The following is a 17,956-nucleotide window of genomic DNA, read 5'->3' on the forward strand; positions in this document are numbered from 1 at the left end:
CACTGTACCACCAGGGCTCAATATGTATAGGAGATGTATGTATATATGGAGCCCTGGTAGTGCAGTGGTTAAGAGCTCAGCTGCTAACCAAAAGGTTGGCAGCTCAAATCCATGAACCGCCCCATAGGAGAAAAGATATGGCAGTTTGCTTCTGTAAAGGTTTACAGCCTCGGAAAGTCTGTGGAGCAGTTCTACTCTGTCCTATATGGTTGCTATGAGTCGCAATCGGTTTGACGGCAGTGGGTTTTTGCATATACATATGGTAATAAAGGAGCCCCGGTGGCACAGTGGTTAAAGCGATTGACTGCTAATCTGAAGGTTGCCGGTTCAAAACCACCAGCCAGCTCTGCAGGAGAAAGATGCAGCAGTCTGCTCCGGTACAGATTAACAGCTTTGGAAGCCCTATGGGGTCACTGTGAGTTGGAATTGACTTGACAGCAGTGGGAGGGTGGGTGGGTGGATGGATATAGTAATAGGAGATATATATATATATACACACACACACACATATATCTGTGTATACATACATGTTTTGCTTACATGTGATATTAATGATATTGTTTGATAATTTCTGCATTGGGTTAGATCACCTTTCTTGGGAATAGGCATAAATACAGATCTCCTCTAATTGGTTGGCGAGGTAACTGTCTTCCCAATTTCTTCGCATAGACAAGTGAGCACTTCCAGTGCTGCATCCATTTGTTGAAACATCTCAATTGGTATTCTGTCAATTCTTGGAGCCTTGTTTTTTGCCAATCCCTTCAGTGCAGCTTGGACTTCTTCCTTCAGTACCGTCGGTTCTTGATCGTATGTTACCTCCTGAAATGGTTGAACATCGACCAATTCTTTTTGGTTTAGTGACTCCATGTGTTTCTTCCATTTTCTTTTGATACTTCCTGTGCCGTTTAATATTTTCCCCATAGAGTCCTTCATTTCTTTCAGCTTGAGAAATGCTGAGTGTGTTCTTCCTTTTTGGTTTTCTATCTCCAGATCTTTGCACATGTTATCATAATACTTTGCTTTGTCTTCTCAAGCTGCCCTTTGAAATCTTCTGTTCAGCTTTTTTACTTCATTATTTTTTCCTTTTGTTTTAGCTACTTCATATTCAAGAGCACGTTTCAGTCTCTTCTGACGTCCATTTTGGTCTTTTCTTTCTCTCCTGTCTTTTTAATGACCTCTTGCTTTCTTCATGTACGATGTCCTTAATGTCATTTCACAACTCGTCTGGTCTTGGATCACTAGTGTTCAGTGTGTCAAATCTGTTCTGGAGATGATCTGTAAATTCAGGTGGGATATACTCAGGGTAGTACTTTGACTCTTGTAGATTTGTTCTTATTTTTTTCAATTTCAAATTGAAATTGCATATGAGTAATTGATGGTCTGATCCCTAGTCAGTCCCTGGCCTTGTTCTGACTGATGATATTGAGCGTTTCTATCGTCTCTTTCCACAGATGTAGTCAATTTGCTTCCTGTGTGTTCCATTTGGCGAGGTTCATGTGTGTAGCCATCGTTTATGTTGGTGAAAAAGGTATTTCCAATGAAGAAGTCGTTGGTCTTGCAAAATCTAGCCGCGTGATCTCCAGCGTTGTTTCTGTCTCCAAGGCCGTATTTTCCAAATACCGATCCTTCTTCTTTGTTTCTAATTCTCCCATTCTAATCATCAGTAATTATCAGTGCATCCTGATTGCAAGTTCAATTAATTTCAGACTACGGAAGTTGGTAAAAATCTTCTATTTCTTCATCTTTGGCCTTAGTGGTTGGTGTGTAAATTTGAATAATACTTGTATTAACTGTTCTTCCTTGGAGGCGTATGGATATTATCCTATCACTGACAGCGTTGTACTTCAGGATGGATCCTGAAATGTCCTTTTTGAGGATGAATGCAATGCCATTCCTCTTTATGTTGTTGTTCCCAGCATAGTAGACCATATGATTATCTGATTCAAAATGACTAATACCAGTTCTTTAAGCTCACTAATGCCTAAGATATCCATCTTTATGCATTTCATTTCATTTTTGACGATTTCTAATTTTCCTAGATTCATACTTCATACATTCCAGGTTCTGATTATTAATGGATGTTTGCAGCTGTTTCTTCTCATTTTGAGTTGTGCCAGATCGGCAAATAAAGGCCCTGAAAGCTTGACACCATCCATGTCATTAAGGTCGTCTTTACTTTGAGGAGGCATTCTTCCCCAGTAATCTTTTGAGTCCCTTCCAACCTCGGGGGCTGATCTTCCAGCACGATATCAGACAATGTTCTGCTGCTATTCATAAGGTTTTCACTAGCTAATTCTTTTCAGAAGTAGACCCCCAGACCCTTCTTCCTAGTCTGGAAGCTCAGCAGAAACCTGTCCGCCATGGGTGACCCTGCTGGTATTTGAATACCGGTAGCATAACTTCCAGCGTCATCGCAACACACAAGCCCCCACAGTGCAACAAATGACAAACTGACAAGTGTGTGGAGGATACATATATATATATATATATATATGGAAACCTTGGTGGCATAGTGGTTAAGGGCTATGGCTACAAAAGGTCAGCAGTTCAGATCCACCAGGCGCTCCTTGAAAACTCTATGGGGCAGTTCTCCTCTGTCCTTTAGGGTTGCTATGAGTCAGAAACGAGTCAACAGCAATGGGTTTTTGTTTTATATATATATATCAACAATCAAACCCATTGCCATCGAGTCAATTACGACTTATGGCGACCCCATGTGTTACAGTGCAGAACTGAGCTCCATAGGGTTTTCTTGCCTGTAATCCCTTTGGAAGCAGATCACCAGGACTTTCTTCCATGGCGCCTCTAAAACCAAACCAAACTCATTGCTGTGGAGTCAATTCCAACTCATAACAACCCATAGGTTTTCTGAGGCTATAAATCTCTACAGAAGCAGACTACTGCATCTTTCTCCTGCAGAGCAGTCTGGTGGTTTCAAACTGCCAACATTTGGGTTAACAGTCAATCGCTTTAACCACTGCACTACCAAGATTTCCTTATTACCATATATAAAGGAAACCTTGGTGGTGTAGTGGTTAAAAGCTATGGCTGCTAACCATAAGGTCGACAGTTCAAATCCATCAGCTGGTCCTTGGAAACCCTATGAGATGGTTCTACTTTGTCCTATGGGGTCGCTATGAGTTGGAATTGACTGGATTGCAATGGGTTTTATATATGTAAAAACCCACTGCTGCCAAGTCAATTCCACCTCATAGTGACCATATAGGACAGGGTAGAACTACTCTATATGGTTTCCAAGGACCAGCTGATGGGATTTGAACTGCCAACCTTTTGGTTAGCAGACTAGGTCTTAACCACTACTTCTACATGGTTCACATTGGTAACCTTTCTATGAGTGGTTGAGAGCAAACTGTTTGTGCTACGCAGGGACCATAGATACAGATATAAATTTGGATACACATATATGTATAAAACTCGAAACATTATTTTCTCTTCAATTTTTGAAGGCGTTCCATTGTTTTCTAGCCTTCAGTGTTGCAGTTGAAAAGTTGGTTGCCATTTTGATTCTCAAGTCTTTGTATGTAATCTGGTTTTGTTTCTTTATCTTTCAAAATTTGTAGGATCTTTTCTTTGTGCCCAGCATCCTGAAATTTCACAGTGATATGCCTTGATGCTTATCTCTTGGAACCCATTGTGCTGTGTGCGTCATGGACCTTTTTAATCTTAAAACTGGTACCTTTCATTTCTAGACATTTTTCTTCTTCTTCTTTTTTTTTTTTTTTTTAATAATTCCTTTCCCTGTGTTTTCATGTTTTCTTCTGATATGCCTATAATTGAGCTTCCTAGATAGATCTAATTTTCTTCTACTGTTTATTGTTCTTCTTACTGAATTTTCATTTTTGCTATCATATCTTTAGTATCCAAGAGCTTTATTTTGTTCATTAACTATTCCCTTTTCAAGTCATTCAATTCTTATTTCATAGATGTAATGTGTATTTTTATCTCTTTTAGAATATTAAAGATGACTTCCTATTTCATATATTACTTATCTATTTTGAGTTCTTTTCTTCTGTTTCTTTTTTTCTCTTCCCATTTATCTATTGTGTAAGAGGCTTTCTATGCCTGGTGATCCTTGGCTATCTACACATATATAAGAATGTGGTGTGTAAAAAACTGATGGAAGCTTTCTTTTTGGGACTTGTTAGCTGATGGGCTTCAGTGTAGGATGATCTGGCTTAGCCATATCATTAGAAAAACTTTAATAGTATACTTAGGTTTCTAACAAAAATGTTCAGATTCTAGACAGCATCATCAGTCTCTTCTTTATGGACTATAAGCTTGTTTTACAGCTCTTCCAGAAACCGTATGTTATAGGCAACCAAGGTCATCTCACCATTCCATATGTGGACTTGTATGTAACCCTCTATCTTAGTTTTATTGGACTTCCATAACAAAATACCACAAATAAGGTGCCTTTAAAGAACAAAAATTTATTGTCTTACAGATCTGGAGGCTAGGAGTCTAAATTCAGAATGTCAGCAGGACCATGATCTCTCTGTCCACTCTAGAGGAAGACCCTTTCTTGTCTCTTTCAGCTCCTGATAGCCCCAGGCATCCCTTGGCATGCCTTGGCTTATAGATGTATCGTTACGTGGTCTTCCCCTTATGCGACTCTGACTCCATGTCTGCTCTCTCCTATTATAAGATACCACTGACAAGGGTTTAGGACTAGGACTTCCGTGACCCCACTTAAGTGATACTATCTTCAGAGAAATACCCTATTTCCCCAAAAGGTCAAATTCACTGATTCAGAGTTTAGGAGTTCAACTTATCTTTTTGGAAGACACAATTCGATCCACAATACCCCCTATTTTCAGTATGGTCTCCTCTATCTTGACCATGCCTCTTGTTCCTGTATAAAAGCCTGGGTTACCTTCTACAGAGGATAAAGCTCAAGTATTCTGCTGGGTTAAAAGAGAGGCAACCACCACTGAAATTAAGGATCAGGAGATCTAACAGCTCCCAAACAGACTTTCCATCTGTTACCCTGTTTCAGCACTGCCTTCACCCACACTTTCCCAGGTACCTGGGCACTGATACGTGGACGTCTCTGAAGTTCTTTAGTGCAAGTCAGTTTACTTGTCAGCTTATACCGTAGACTTAGACTCCATTCTTCTTAAGTCTGCTGAGTTAGTTGCCAAATGTCCATCTGCTTTCTCAGTTCCAAAATTATGTTACTGTAGCTTCCTTTTTAATTTTCTTTTCCTTTATGGGTTTATGCAGTTTTTCTCTTTTATTTCCAGTTTGGGAATTTCAGGAGAGAATAAAGGTAACCAGAGTGTCTATAACCACAAAATCTACTCCTCATATATTTCTATTCAAATGATAATCACTAGTGAGGTCTTAAAAATTAGAAAAACACCTTAGTCTAGTTGCAGCAATACATCTGATTACCAGTTTGATAAGCTAGAGGCAGTTTTAAACTGTGACTACCAAAGGCTACTAAGGCTTTAGCATGGTTATATTTTGGTGCCCCATATAAGTGGAAAAATTATAGAAGGAAAAGGATGAACAAATAGTATGCCTCAATTATATTCCAGACTGATTAATTAACCAGGTAGAGTCAATGGTAACAGCCCTTTGGGACCCAATAACCACATGTAATAGAGAACTGTCCATAGTATTTGACCCATAGCTGATTTGGAGAATGCTCAGGGCACTGATATTGACACTAGGATTTTGGAATGCCCCATGGGAAATCTTTTATTGAAAATGTCTCCTTCAAAATATTTCCATCAGGTGCATTTATGGGAGCAGTTTTGGCCCAGTCCCGTATGCACACGGCCTTTACCCCTTTGTCAGACACATGACCAATAAGATCTGATTCTTTCAAACAGAATAGATGTCAGGTAGCCTCTGCAGCAGCAACAGTAGAAATGAAACATCTGAAAAATCAAAACATGAGTAAAGTGTATAGATTTCATGCAAGGAAAAAAAAAAAAAAAAGCAGCAGCCAAATCAGTTGATTTTACCAACCATCAGATGAATTCCTTCTTTAATTTACTTTCAGATGTTTGTTTAGCACTGTTAGGCAATGTGGGTGAGAGTGAATTGGTGCTATTTCTGCCTGAACCGAAGAATACAGCCTTAATACGAGTTTCAGAAGTCACTCTGCAAATCATCCTTTAGGAAAGAAGAAGTCTTCAGAGTCATTGGGAGGTGGACAAACAATAGGCGTTAAAAGTAGAAGTGTCTGTTCTATGATTATGAGAAAGCTCTAAGACCTTTTTATTGTTTGATGCCTCCATCTTTCTGGAACTGCCGCCTAAACTGCAGTGTGCCCCTGAAATTGCATGCCGTTCTGAGAGCAGAAATGACTAGGCTGTGCTGGCAGGAATGCACACTCTGTATATCCCAGTGACTGTGTTCAATCTTGACCCCCCCATACCCACAGCTGGGTAGCAGAAGAGTGGGAGCACTGCACCAAAACCTGTGGGACTTCCGGCTATCAGCTTCGCACCGTGCGCTGCCTGCAGCCACTCCATGATGGCACCAACCGCTCTGTGCACAGCAAGTACTGTGTGGGTGACCGTCCTGAGAGCCGCCGGCCTTGTAACAGAGTGCCCTGCCCAGCCCAGTGGAAAATAGGACCCTGGAATGAGGTGGGTGTGTGAATTCTGTGTGTGTGTATACAAGTGTGTGTGTAACACATTTTAATTACACCAGGTAGACTTTCTGTGAATTCAGAAATTGTCCCATATTTTGTAATCATTAAGCACCTAGAGCTGTTAGGAAAAATTAATATTTCTAAATAGTATTTGCATTTAAGAAGGTTAATTGATAGGGGCAAACCATATTTGGCGTTTTTGTGACATAAAGGAGGCTAAAAGGTGACTGGTCTCCTTTCTAATATCTTTCTTGACTCCCCCATTCCTACGGGATACATTCCAAGCAGCTGACACTGAATCCAGGGCCCTGCCCATTTCTCTCATTCTGTCTTTCTTCACTCCCAACTGAAGTTTTAATAACCTTCTCACTCTTTCAAGCACCATGCTGGTTTACAACTCCCTGCCTGTTTGCTGGCCTGCTCTCCCTCCTCCTATCTAGCAATTTCAGACTGCTCCAACAAAGCTCATCTCCACAGTCCACACACCACCACCAGGTGATGTCTTCCTGAAGCTCTTCCTCTGCACTCCAAAGGCGATTCTACCTGCCCCCTGGTGGCACCGTGGTTAAGAGCCCTAATCTAAAAGGACAGCGATTGGAATCTACCAGCCGTACCTTGGAAACACTATGGGGCTGTCGTGCTCTGTCCTATAGGGTCGAAAAAGACTCAAAGGAACATTTTTTTTTTTTTTAGTGTGATGTAGGTGGCAGAGTATTGTAACTCCTGTCCCTTAATCTGTGCTTACCACTAGTTCACACATTTGTCAAAAACACGGTTCTTTGCAGCCAGTTCCTGGCATGTGGTACCTGTCCAGATGATGTTTGTTTAGTGACTGGCTGACTAAATGGATTTTTTATTTTATTTATTAAATTATATAATATTTGTCTATTTTTTAAAGTTATTTTGTATTTCTCAACACTCAAAGAATCACTGAATCTTAGGAAGAGCATTTATAGGAGGAAAGGCTATCAAAAAACAGAGAAAAAATGAAAAAGTGAAGAGCAAGCTCAGGAAGGAAGGATCAGGCAAATGAAGTTCCCCCACGCAGGACCATAATGATAGCGCTTGTCCCATTTCCCCTTAGAGTCCCAGAACACAGGACCCCATCTACAGCTCCTACCTAGGACAATAACATGGAATTTTCTGAACTTAACTTTAAAGCATGAAGATTTTCGTTAAAGAGACGAATTTATGGGGACACAGTGACAGTAGTTTCCAAGAGGTTGAATTAACCAAGGGAGCATGTCAATAAATTCTGCCATCTGTAAGGAAGGTGTGGGGGGTGGGGGGGAGCTCAATACAGTGACTGGCTCACCCAAAACAAGCACCACGACTGTTATCAGGGGCCACATTGTTGTCAGATGCTGTCGAGTCAGTTCCCACTTACAGCGACCCTAGGTACAACAGAACAAAATGCTGCCCAGCCATGTACCATCCTCACATCTTTTGCTACATTTGAGCCCATTGGTGCAGCTACTGTGTCAATCCATATGGTCGAGGGTCTTCCTCTTTTTTGCTGACCCTCTACTTTACCAAGCATGGTGTCCTTCTCCAGGGACAGGACCCTCCTGATAACATGTCCAAAGTAAGTGAGACAAAGTCTTGCCATCCTCACTTCTAAGGAGCATTCTGGCTTCTTCCAGGACAGATTTGTTTGCTCAGTGTTCTTTGCCAACACCGTAATTCAAATACATCAATTCTTCTTCAGTAGCTGGCACTAATAGTATCATAAGGATGCCTTCTTTCATATCCAATGCTTACTAGGCACCAGGAGTTTTGCTACCTGCTTTATATACCTTGCCTCCTTTGCCTTCCTTTAACCCTACAACAATCCTGTGAGGCAGGTAATATTTATTATCCTAGGTCTCCAGATGAGGAAGCTGCGGCTGATAGAAAGCCTCATGGCAGTCTGGTAAATGATGGAGTCAGGGTGCAAATCCAGAATTACCTGTCTTCACAACCACTGTGCAACACCACATTCATAGAAAGAACCCCAGAGGCTTGCGTATGTGTGTGTGTGTATGTGTGTGCACGCCTGCGTGCATGTCCACATGTGTGCACGTGCGCACACATGCAGAAAGGAAGAAAGGTGATCTTGGCGGAATAAACTATCATCTGTAATCTATAGTCTATAATCCCAGCCTTTGTTTCTGTAGTGTTCAGTGACCTGCGGGGAAGGAACGGAGGTGAGGCAGGTCATCTGCAGGGCTGGAGACCAGTGCGATGGGGAAAAGCCCGAGTCCGTCAGAGCCTGTCAGCTCCCTCCCTGTAATGGTAGGTGTGACACTGATTGATTTCACTGCTCTGAGAATTTTTTTTCCTAACTTTAAAAAGATGAATTTATTTTCAGTATTAGGTCTGGAGTTTGAATTGGCTTATTGAGAAATAACCAAAGGAAAACACCCTTGAATATTAGCTTAACACAGTTCTTTAAGGTTGTGTTAAAGGCAAAGTCCTACACCAGCTAATTATGACTGCCGCAGTGCCTTCTGCCATTCCTTTTAGATAATGCTCGCGTAAGGGCTGGGTCATGTGTATGTAGCTTCTGTCAGTTTTTGTTTTTGCTTTTTTTGAAGGCTACTTAACGTTTTCCCTGTTACATTCTTTAAATATAACTTCACAGCATAGTAAAAGGCATACTCCTGCAGGAGTTTTTGAAACATTTTACTAAAATTATTCAATTTAGAGATGTGGATAATAAATGTCACCCCAACTCTAATGCCTTTTCCGTTATCTGTTCATTCATATACATGCACTTCAGCCGGGTGATTTTCAAATAGACACGTTGCACACATGCCCACATTCAGTATTTGCTTCAGAACCCTTCTTGTTGTATTTCAAAAGGAGAGTGTATTTCTTCATTTTAAAATATCAATTAATTTTCAATTTTAAAACAAATAATATGTCTTAGATGGTTTCATTCTCTATCATTTTGTCTCTTTCTGCCTCCTTTTCTGTTTGTCTCTGTTTCCATCTCTCTCTTTCCCATTCTCTGAGTCTGTCATCTTTACATCTCTGACTTGCTGTCATTTGCTGTCTCTGTGTTGCCCAATTTCTCTGTGCCTTTCATACACACTTTCTTGGCCTCACTGTCTTCTTGCTCTTTCTCTCTCTGCCCCTTTCTCTTTTTCTCCCACTGCCTCATTCTTTCTCCCACTCTGTCTTTTTTCTTCTCTCCCCCAACCTTTGCCTGTCTTTGACTCTCTGTCTCCCTCTCTTTCTGTGTCTCTCCTCATGCACTCTCCTCTTTTTCTATCTCCCTTTCTCTTCTTAACATCTTTCTTCCTCCTCTCTCTCTACAATGTGTTTTTGTCCATGTATATCTCTCTCTCCCCGATTCATCCTTCTCAGCATTCCATCTTTCTCTGTATACCCCCTTCTTTTCCCTGCCTCTCTTTCTTTCTCTCTCTTTCCCCTACTCTGTCAATCAGTCTTCTTATCTCTCCATCTCTGTCTCTCTCTCTCCAAGCCCCCTGTGTCTCTATTCCTCTGTCTGTTTCACTCACTGCATCTGTCTGCCTTTCTCTCCCTGTCTCTCTCACTTGCTTCAACCACTCTGTCTTTTCCTCTGCCTGTCTGACTCTCTTTGTCCACCATCTCTCTCTCTCATCTGTCTGACTGTCTCTCTTGTTCCCTCTCACACTTTTCCCTCCATCCTTTCCTTACCTTTTCTGCACCCCTACCTGCAGTACAAACTTGCTCTTGCATACAGCTCTCCTTCTTTTACCTAATTCCATGCCTAATGACAACTGTGGGCATTGCTTTGCCTCACTAGTGGGACTTGGGGAGTAAAGAAGTTAGTTTTTCTTTAGCCTACAACACCATAAGTAAGCTATTGATTGAATATTGACAACTGCTAAATGGTACTTTCTTTCTTTTCAATAAAAATAATGTCAAGGCACTATTTTAGCAGATGTTTCCTTTGTTAAGAATTTTCAGACTTCAAGTTTTTTAAGCCTTTTTTAAACCATAAAAATTTTCATTTGTAATGTGTAATGGCAAAAACAAGTATGACCACGAGAGGGAGACAAAGGACTTACATATTTGAGAGTTTACTTTGGAAAGTTAAAAAAAAAAAAAAAAAAAAACCCACATTTGAAAGTTCAAAATACAAGTAAAGTCAAAACAAAAAGAACAGGCATTACCTAGTTAGAAACCACAAAGTTTGCTGGCACTGTATGATTTTACTCACTGTAGTCCCTACTTCTGGGAAGCTGAACACTTTGTAAGCTTTATTGATCTTAATAGCTGGTAGAGCTACATATCTCAGCAACCGTACCGAACTGTCAACGCCAATGTGCTTGGTTCTCCTCCTTTAGCTCAAAGAAAATGTTTTTATTGTAAAACACAGGTGCTGATGAGATTGGCATAACCACGCTGGAGATTCCGTATTCGTTTTTGCTACTCTTCCTCTCAAATCTCGGCTCAAAGGCAACACTGGGAGTTCTAAAAGTTGTGTATTTTTACTACATTTCAATCAAATAAGTAATATGCCTATGCCCCACTAGAGTTTCAAAATGCTGTTAGAATCAAATGGACTTTTTTTTTTTTTTGGTACAAATATACACAACAAAACATTTGCCAATTCACCAGCTGTACATGCATAATTCAGTGACATTGATTACACTGTTCATATTATACAACCCTTATTCTTATCCTTTTCCTAATCATCCCACTAGCATTAATATAAACTCTATATCAAATGAGATTTTGAGACCATTTGTGAAACCCTTTCTCTGAAGTTTTTATAACGATCTGGAGGTGGAGCAAGAAGGCTAAAAGGCTTCCTTAATTGTAATGACTGATTTTCTCATATGATTCCATTTCATCACCCCACTTGATTGTACTAATTACCTGTTTTCCATTGAACCATTCTCATTTTATCCCTAGGCAAATTACCATAAAATCAATGTATTCCTTTTCTCTTACTTTTTCTCAAATACCTTTCCATTTGCCTCCTCCATACAGAAGCATATTTCTGCCTAATTAGACTCAGGCTGTGAACCTTCCTCTGCAGAGCTACTGTGTTCACGCTTAGATACAAGGGTCTCTCAGGTGGGCTTCTTTGCACTTCTGAGTTAGGCAGTGTGGAGCGATAGCGATACGGAATCAGGACCCTCTTCTGAAAAGAGGGTCACATAAGGCCCTCTCATTCTAGGGCTTGAAGACAAATAGGAGGAAGAAGTTTTCCTTATTTTAAGATAGAGAGATAGACAAAGTAATTTATAAATAAGGAATTGCTATTTGAGGTGAAACCCATTAAGGTGATTTTTAGGCATTCACAGTATAATTAGATGGTTAACTTAGCTAATATGAATCATTTTATCAAAATTTTTTATTATCAAAAGATTTATTTTCTTCTAACAGGTCATTAGTATCTTATTTTGATTCTAATTCTAAATTTGAGGTAGAGGCTACCCCTTTTGAAAGCCAGCAAAGTCATAAAACAAACAAACAAAAAACACAGGTGTCCCTTTATATCCTAAGAATGTTTGTGGTAAAATGAATTGTATTTTCTCATTCTAAGATCAGACGTGTTCCTACTAGGAAGAAAATAAATACCCTCAATAGTCTAAAGACTGCTAATGGAGACATTAGAATGGTGTTCAACCAAAGTCCTTTGTACACAAAGAACTATCTATTTTTACGCAAATAACACATGCCTTCTGTGTTTGCCAACTGCGCCCTCCCCCTTTGAGGTATTTTCATAAATGCCACTATGCCAACTTTTTTTTTTACTTGTCGGTTTAAAAAAAAAAAATTAGCATAGCACACTTACAAAAATACCTTGTGGTAAGAGGGTACGATTGGCAAACAAATGTAGAAGGCACACGTTATTTGTGTAAAACTATACATCAATAAATTCATTCCAGCATTCATATTTTTAATACAAAGACTTAGGTGGATAACTCCTATTAATGTCAGATTATACTTAAATCTTTTTATCTTTGTTAATAATTTCATTTGCCTTCCTCCTTTTATCTGTGTTTAGATATATGTATTAGTTTGTTTTATTTTAATTTTTTTCAGATGAACCGTGTTTGGGGGACAAATCAATATTCTGTCAAATGGAGGTGCTGGCGCGGTACTGCTCCATACCAGGTTATAATAAGTTATGTTGTGAGTCATGTAGCAAGCGCAGTAGCACTCTACCACCACCATACCTTCCAGAAGCTGCTGAAACTCAAGATGATGCTATCTTTAACCCTAGTGACCTCCCTGGATCTCTAGTGATGCCAACATCTTTGGTTCCTTACCATTCAGAGACCCCTGCTGAGAAGAAGAAATCTTTGAGTAGAATCTCTGCAGTGCAAGGTCCAAATGCAAATGCTGCTTTCAGGCCAAACAGTAAACATAATGGTGCTAATTTACCCCAGAGGAGAGCTCAGCAAGCAGGAAGTAAGACATTGAGAATGACCTCAGTACCATCTTCCCCACCCATGAAGAGTGTCCATCTCAATTCATCTTCACATATGACTGCTGCTTCCTTCCTTGCAGTCAATGATTCAATAGGTGCTTCTTCTCAGGCAAGAACCTCAAAGAAAAATGAAAAGGTTATTGACAAGAGACGTCCTATAAGGCCATCCACCTTGGAAAGATGAGAAAGGGAACCTAAAAGGCTGGTTAGGACCATCTCCCTCTCCACATGGTGCATACAGCTTGTGTAAAGTGGAAATCTCCATGGATCGTCAACTCATTCTGTCTGTAAGTGGAAGAAAAAAAAGTGCTGGTTCACTTTCTAGTTGCTTTCATCCTCCTTTTGTTCTGCATTGACTCACTTACCAGATATCGTTGGAAGAAAGCACCAAAGATTATTAGTGGAAGAAAAGTAAGTTGCTAAGTGTGTCGGTCACTCTCTAAAGCAGAAAAGGGACTGGAACCAATTGTACATATCAGCTGATTTTTTGTTCTAGAAAAGTTCCAGTAAAATTTAAAAAGAGGTGCCAGCGGTTTACACTTTTACAAAAAATTTTGGAAAGGGAGCAAAGAATCCTTAGACTTGCATTCCTATTTATCTATATTAGAAATATTGTATGAGCAAATTTGCAGCTGTTGTGTAAATACTGTATATTGCAGAAATCAGTATTATTTTAAGAGATGTGTTCTCAAATGATTGTTTACTATATTACATTCCTGGATGTTCTAGGTGCCTGTCGTTGAGTATTGCCTTATTTGTCATTCTATGAGTTGATTTTCAAAGTAGAATATTGAAAAGAAGTTAGAATTATGGCTACTGACAATACAAAGGGTTTTATTGTATGGGGTTGTCGAATCAACCATGTGATGCCGAAATTAGAGGGAAAAAAAACAGATAAGCTACAGATGTGCAGATTTCAGCTTACCCATTGCTTTCTACTCTTTAATTAAAAAGTAGTAGAAAAAAAAGGATTGTGCCTCGTGGTCACAGGGAACAGAGGATAGTAATAAGACTGTACAAGATAGAACTAAAACACTCATAACAGGGCCTCAGTACGTACCCCTGAGGAGTCCTGTGTTCTTATGCTGATTTTCATTTTCCCCCTGTTGACATATATAAACAGTTATAAACGGTGCACTGTAGTAATCACAAGGGAAGAAAGCTTGGAGGTAACCTATTTGTGTGTTGGTAGCTGAGAAAAGCATCATCCAATTAGTATTGACACTCTAGTATAATAGGGCTTTGGGCATTGGAAGCAGGTTCAAGAAAGCATTTGTCAAAAGTTGAGATATTTATTTTCCGCATGGTTCATATCCAATTGTTCACAACCACAATGCATCTGACTGCAATAACGTGCTAGTAATTTATGTCATTGATCATCTTGCTCACAGTGAAGCCAGAAATGCTCTCTCCAGGGAGTAGATGTAAAGTACTTGTATATAGGATTCAGACTCGAAGATATTTATTAAAAGTTGATTTTTTGGATAGTATTTTTATGTACTAAATATTTACACTAATATCAATGACCTATTTTGGTAAACTAGAGAGACATATTTAGAGATGCATGCTTTGTTCTGTTCGAAGAGAAGTTTAAGCTAACTACAGCAGCCAAATCAAGGAGCTAAAATTGAACAAATGGATATTATTCAAGTAGTTTTCATTTTGAAAGTAATTGATGCAAAGTTGATGACTTGTTCCCCTTCAAGGAAATAGACAATAGTATGAACTCAGATAGTTTGCTGTTTAATGAGATAGTGAATTAGAAATCTTTTTAAATGTATGTGAAAGAGAGGAGTACTTCATGAATTACACTTAAATAAAAAGAAAGATGAGTGTTATCAGCAAAATATTTTTGAGGTCAATGCCTGAACTGTTAAAAATATATTATGCAATCTAAAATGTATGTCTGTTAACTTCTCAAAACACAAAATGTGCAAGAACTTTTAACCATTGTAAACTGACAGCTTGACCCATTGACTCTATACCTCTAAAGAATAGCTGCTACTTTGTGCAAGACTTTCGAAGATCAAATGAATTTGATTAGTTACAGATCTTGAGACAATCCCTGAGCCTCAAATAGAAGTTTTTTTTTTTTTCCTATAAATTTTTCCAGAATGAAATTCTCTCTAGTTTGCTTGCGTGTGCATACCACAGGGAAAGATGGTCACACACATACACCTCCCATAAAGATGTACATATTCATTATACTTCTGCTCTTGGAGCTTTCTTTTCTACTAAGCTAAAAATTCCTTTTTATCAAAGTGTACACTACTGATGCTGTTTGTTGTATTGGGAGCACGTAGAAATAAAAATGTTAACACAATGGAGACGTGACTATGTAGATTTTATCATTAGATTCATCACAAAGTCATGGAAACCTGTCCTTTCGTCCTACAAAGTGTGAAAGGGCATGAAATCCATTTGCTACTTGGACTTTTTCTAAAGAAGCTCAAATAAAGTGACAGTATTTCCTGTTTTCACATCAGGGTGTGTCATAATTTCATTTAAAAAAATATAAAAATAAGAGGATCAGGGGATGGCTTTCTGTTTAAGTTCATTCTGTGGAATTACAAAGAAGCAGAGAAAAGGTGGTAATGATGCTAGGCCTTATGAGAAAGAAAGGGGAGCTTCTATTTTTAAAATACGCAATCCCAGAATGTTTTTTTAAATAAAAGATGTCCATCAGCTTTGAACCCTGGTTACCCAAGGATTTATGCAAGCACATCACTGGTGACTCAGGAGTGTGGGAAGAAAGAGGGCATCAGAAATGAGGCCCTTCATGATGTAACAGGGAGACCCCAAAGTGTGGTAGTTACCAGCTTGAACTGCAAAGGCAGACAGACCCAGGTCTAAACTCCCTGACCACTTGAGAACCTAAATGACCTTGGGTAATCTCACAGAGTTTCAGTTTCCTCATCTGTAAATTGGGAGGCAGAGCTGTCATACATCAGTGGGTAATTGCTGTGAGAAATGAGATAATATAAGTAAAGCTGTTTGCCCAGGGTTTGACACATAATTACTCACAATAAATATTAGCTGTTGTTGTCCTTGTCATCGCCATCTTCTTTATGTAACTAAACCACAGATCCCTGCATCAGCACATGTCTATATGATCATCCTTAAAAAGTGACTGGCAGTGTGGATTTTCAGAACGAAAATCTGAAGGCATAATTATGTACCTTCCACATCCAAATGGCCCTTGGCATCCCACCAATAATACAGGAACGCTTCCAGCTATGTGCTAGGAACATCTCCATTTGTATATATAGGCTTCTGGGATGAATCGCATTTCCCTAGCCTCGTTTTCAGAAGATCTTTCTAAATGATGAGCCTTAATATTCTGGTTTCTCAACTCTTATTTTTACATCTCAGATGTTGCATAGCCTCCAGCCAATTTCTTTAATATCTATAATGTTTTCAACATGGAACTCAAGTCGTCAGAAGAAAAGACCACTCATTCCTTTTGTCTTTGCTTTGGATTTTCATGGTTGCTAGAAATCACTTGAATGATGTGGGTGTTCTGGAAAGATAGTTTAACCATATGGCCAGTACTTCTCACTGTATTTGTTCTTCTACTTAAATCTTTATCCTTTCTTTTACACTAAATCCATAAACTTTATAAGCATGCTCAGAAAGAAGAATCAAATTTCCACCTGACTCTGCTTCTGTCTCACTAGCTACTATCTGATCTCTTTTCTTTCTTCACCACCAAGCTTCTCAAGAGTGGCCTACTTTCATTGCTTCTCCTTCACCCCTGGCATTCACTCTAGAACCCACTCTAGTTGGTTTTCTGCCCCAAGCACATGACAGAAGGAGATCTCTCAAAGGTTTGTTTCTCAGTCAGAATACTTCATGAATTCAGCAAACTTTCATTGAGGACAATTATGTGCCAGACATTTTTCTAGGTGCTTGGAATGCACAGTGAGCGAAGAAGTGAAGATTCTTGCTCTCATGGAGTGTACACCGTAGCAGAGGAAGAAGACAACAAAAAACACACAATGCATGGCTTTTTCATCTATGTTAAGAAGTAATGAAGAGGAGTATCTAGCCCTCTTGTACTGTCAATTTCCCTTCTAAAATATCTCTTGTGTCTATTCCCTTCTTTTGTTCCCATTGTCTCCACAAATTTTACATCAAGCTCTAACTGGAATCACCACAATTGCCTTGAGATTGTCTCCCTTTTTTGTGTAGTTTTTTTTTTGTTGTTGTTAGGTGCTATTGAGTCGATTCCAACTCACAGCGACCCTACAGTTACTGCCCTCTTACGACCATGCCAAAGCAAAACCAAAAGCACTTGTATGGTTTCTTTCTTTCATATCTTGGAGTCCTTACTGAACTTTTTATCTACATAGACCTCAAAATTCCATTCCTGATCTTTCTATTCTTCTACCTTATTCTCTTCCATAAAACTAACACCCTATAAAAACTATCTCCTTTATCTTCTACTATCCTTGTGAATTTGATTTTTGTGAAGGCAGGAACTAATTACTGTTATATCCTTAGAATCTTACACACACTAGGTGCTTATTAGATGTCTGTTGAATAAAAGAGAATTTTTTAAATTATTTATCATAATAGTTTTTCTTTATTCTCCATCACTTCTCTGTACCTGTGCCTCACTCTACTTATAGAACCTAAAGATTTGCTTGACCAAGATAATCAGCTTGTAGATGCCAGCTGAGAATATTATTTCCAAGAGGTAAATTAAGGTAAGATACCCAGAAGCCATATTAAAAAGGAATTTACAACCCTTATTTTGATCATATTATTATAATACTTTTAAACCAGTAGATGAAAAAGGAAAGCATATTGTCAAATTCACTTCTAAGTGGTGTCTGGATAAAAATCATTTGGAGTTTAAATTGTAGCCTGGCAGAGATTTCTAAAGCAGTGAGAAAATTGATGATCAT

General features: G+C 39.1%; 1 protein-coding gene across 2 annotated transcripts in view; it reads left to right on the plus strand.

The window, feature by feature from the left end:
- Positions 1-15,514, plus strand: part of ADAMTS3 (ADAM metallopeptidase with thrombospondin type 1 motif 3) — a 308,238-nt gene extending 292,724 nt beyond the window's left edge. The window contains exons 20-22 of one of the 2 annotated variants that reach the window (XM_049886045.1): positions 6,416-6,623; positions 8,785-8,902; positions 12,659-15,514. In XM_049886045.1, the coding sequence (XP_049742002.1) occupies positions 6,416-6,623; positions 8,785-8,902; positions 12,659-13,230 (898 nt within the window). In that variant the 3' untranslated portion in view covers positions 13,231-15,514. The remainder of the gene's footprint in view (positions 1-6,415; positions 6,624-8,784; positions 8,903-12,658) is intronic. The other variant, XM_049886046.1, reaches the window with a different exon arrangement.
- The last annotated feature ends 2,442 nt before the right edge of the window (positions 15,515-17,956 follow it).

This window comes from Elephas maximus, chromosome 5, assembly GCF_024166365.1.
Source record: "Elephas maximus indicus isolate mEleMax1 chromosome 5, mEleMax1 primary haplotype, whole genome shotgun sequence".
NCBI lineage: Eukaryota > Metazoa > Chordata > Mammalia > Proboscidea > Elephantidae > Elephas > Elephas maximus.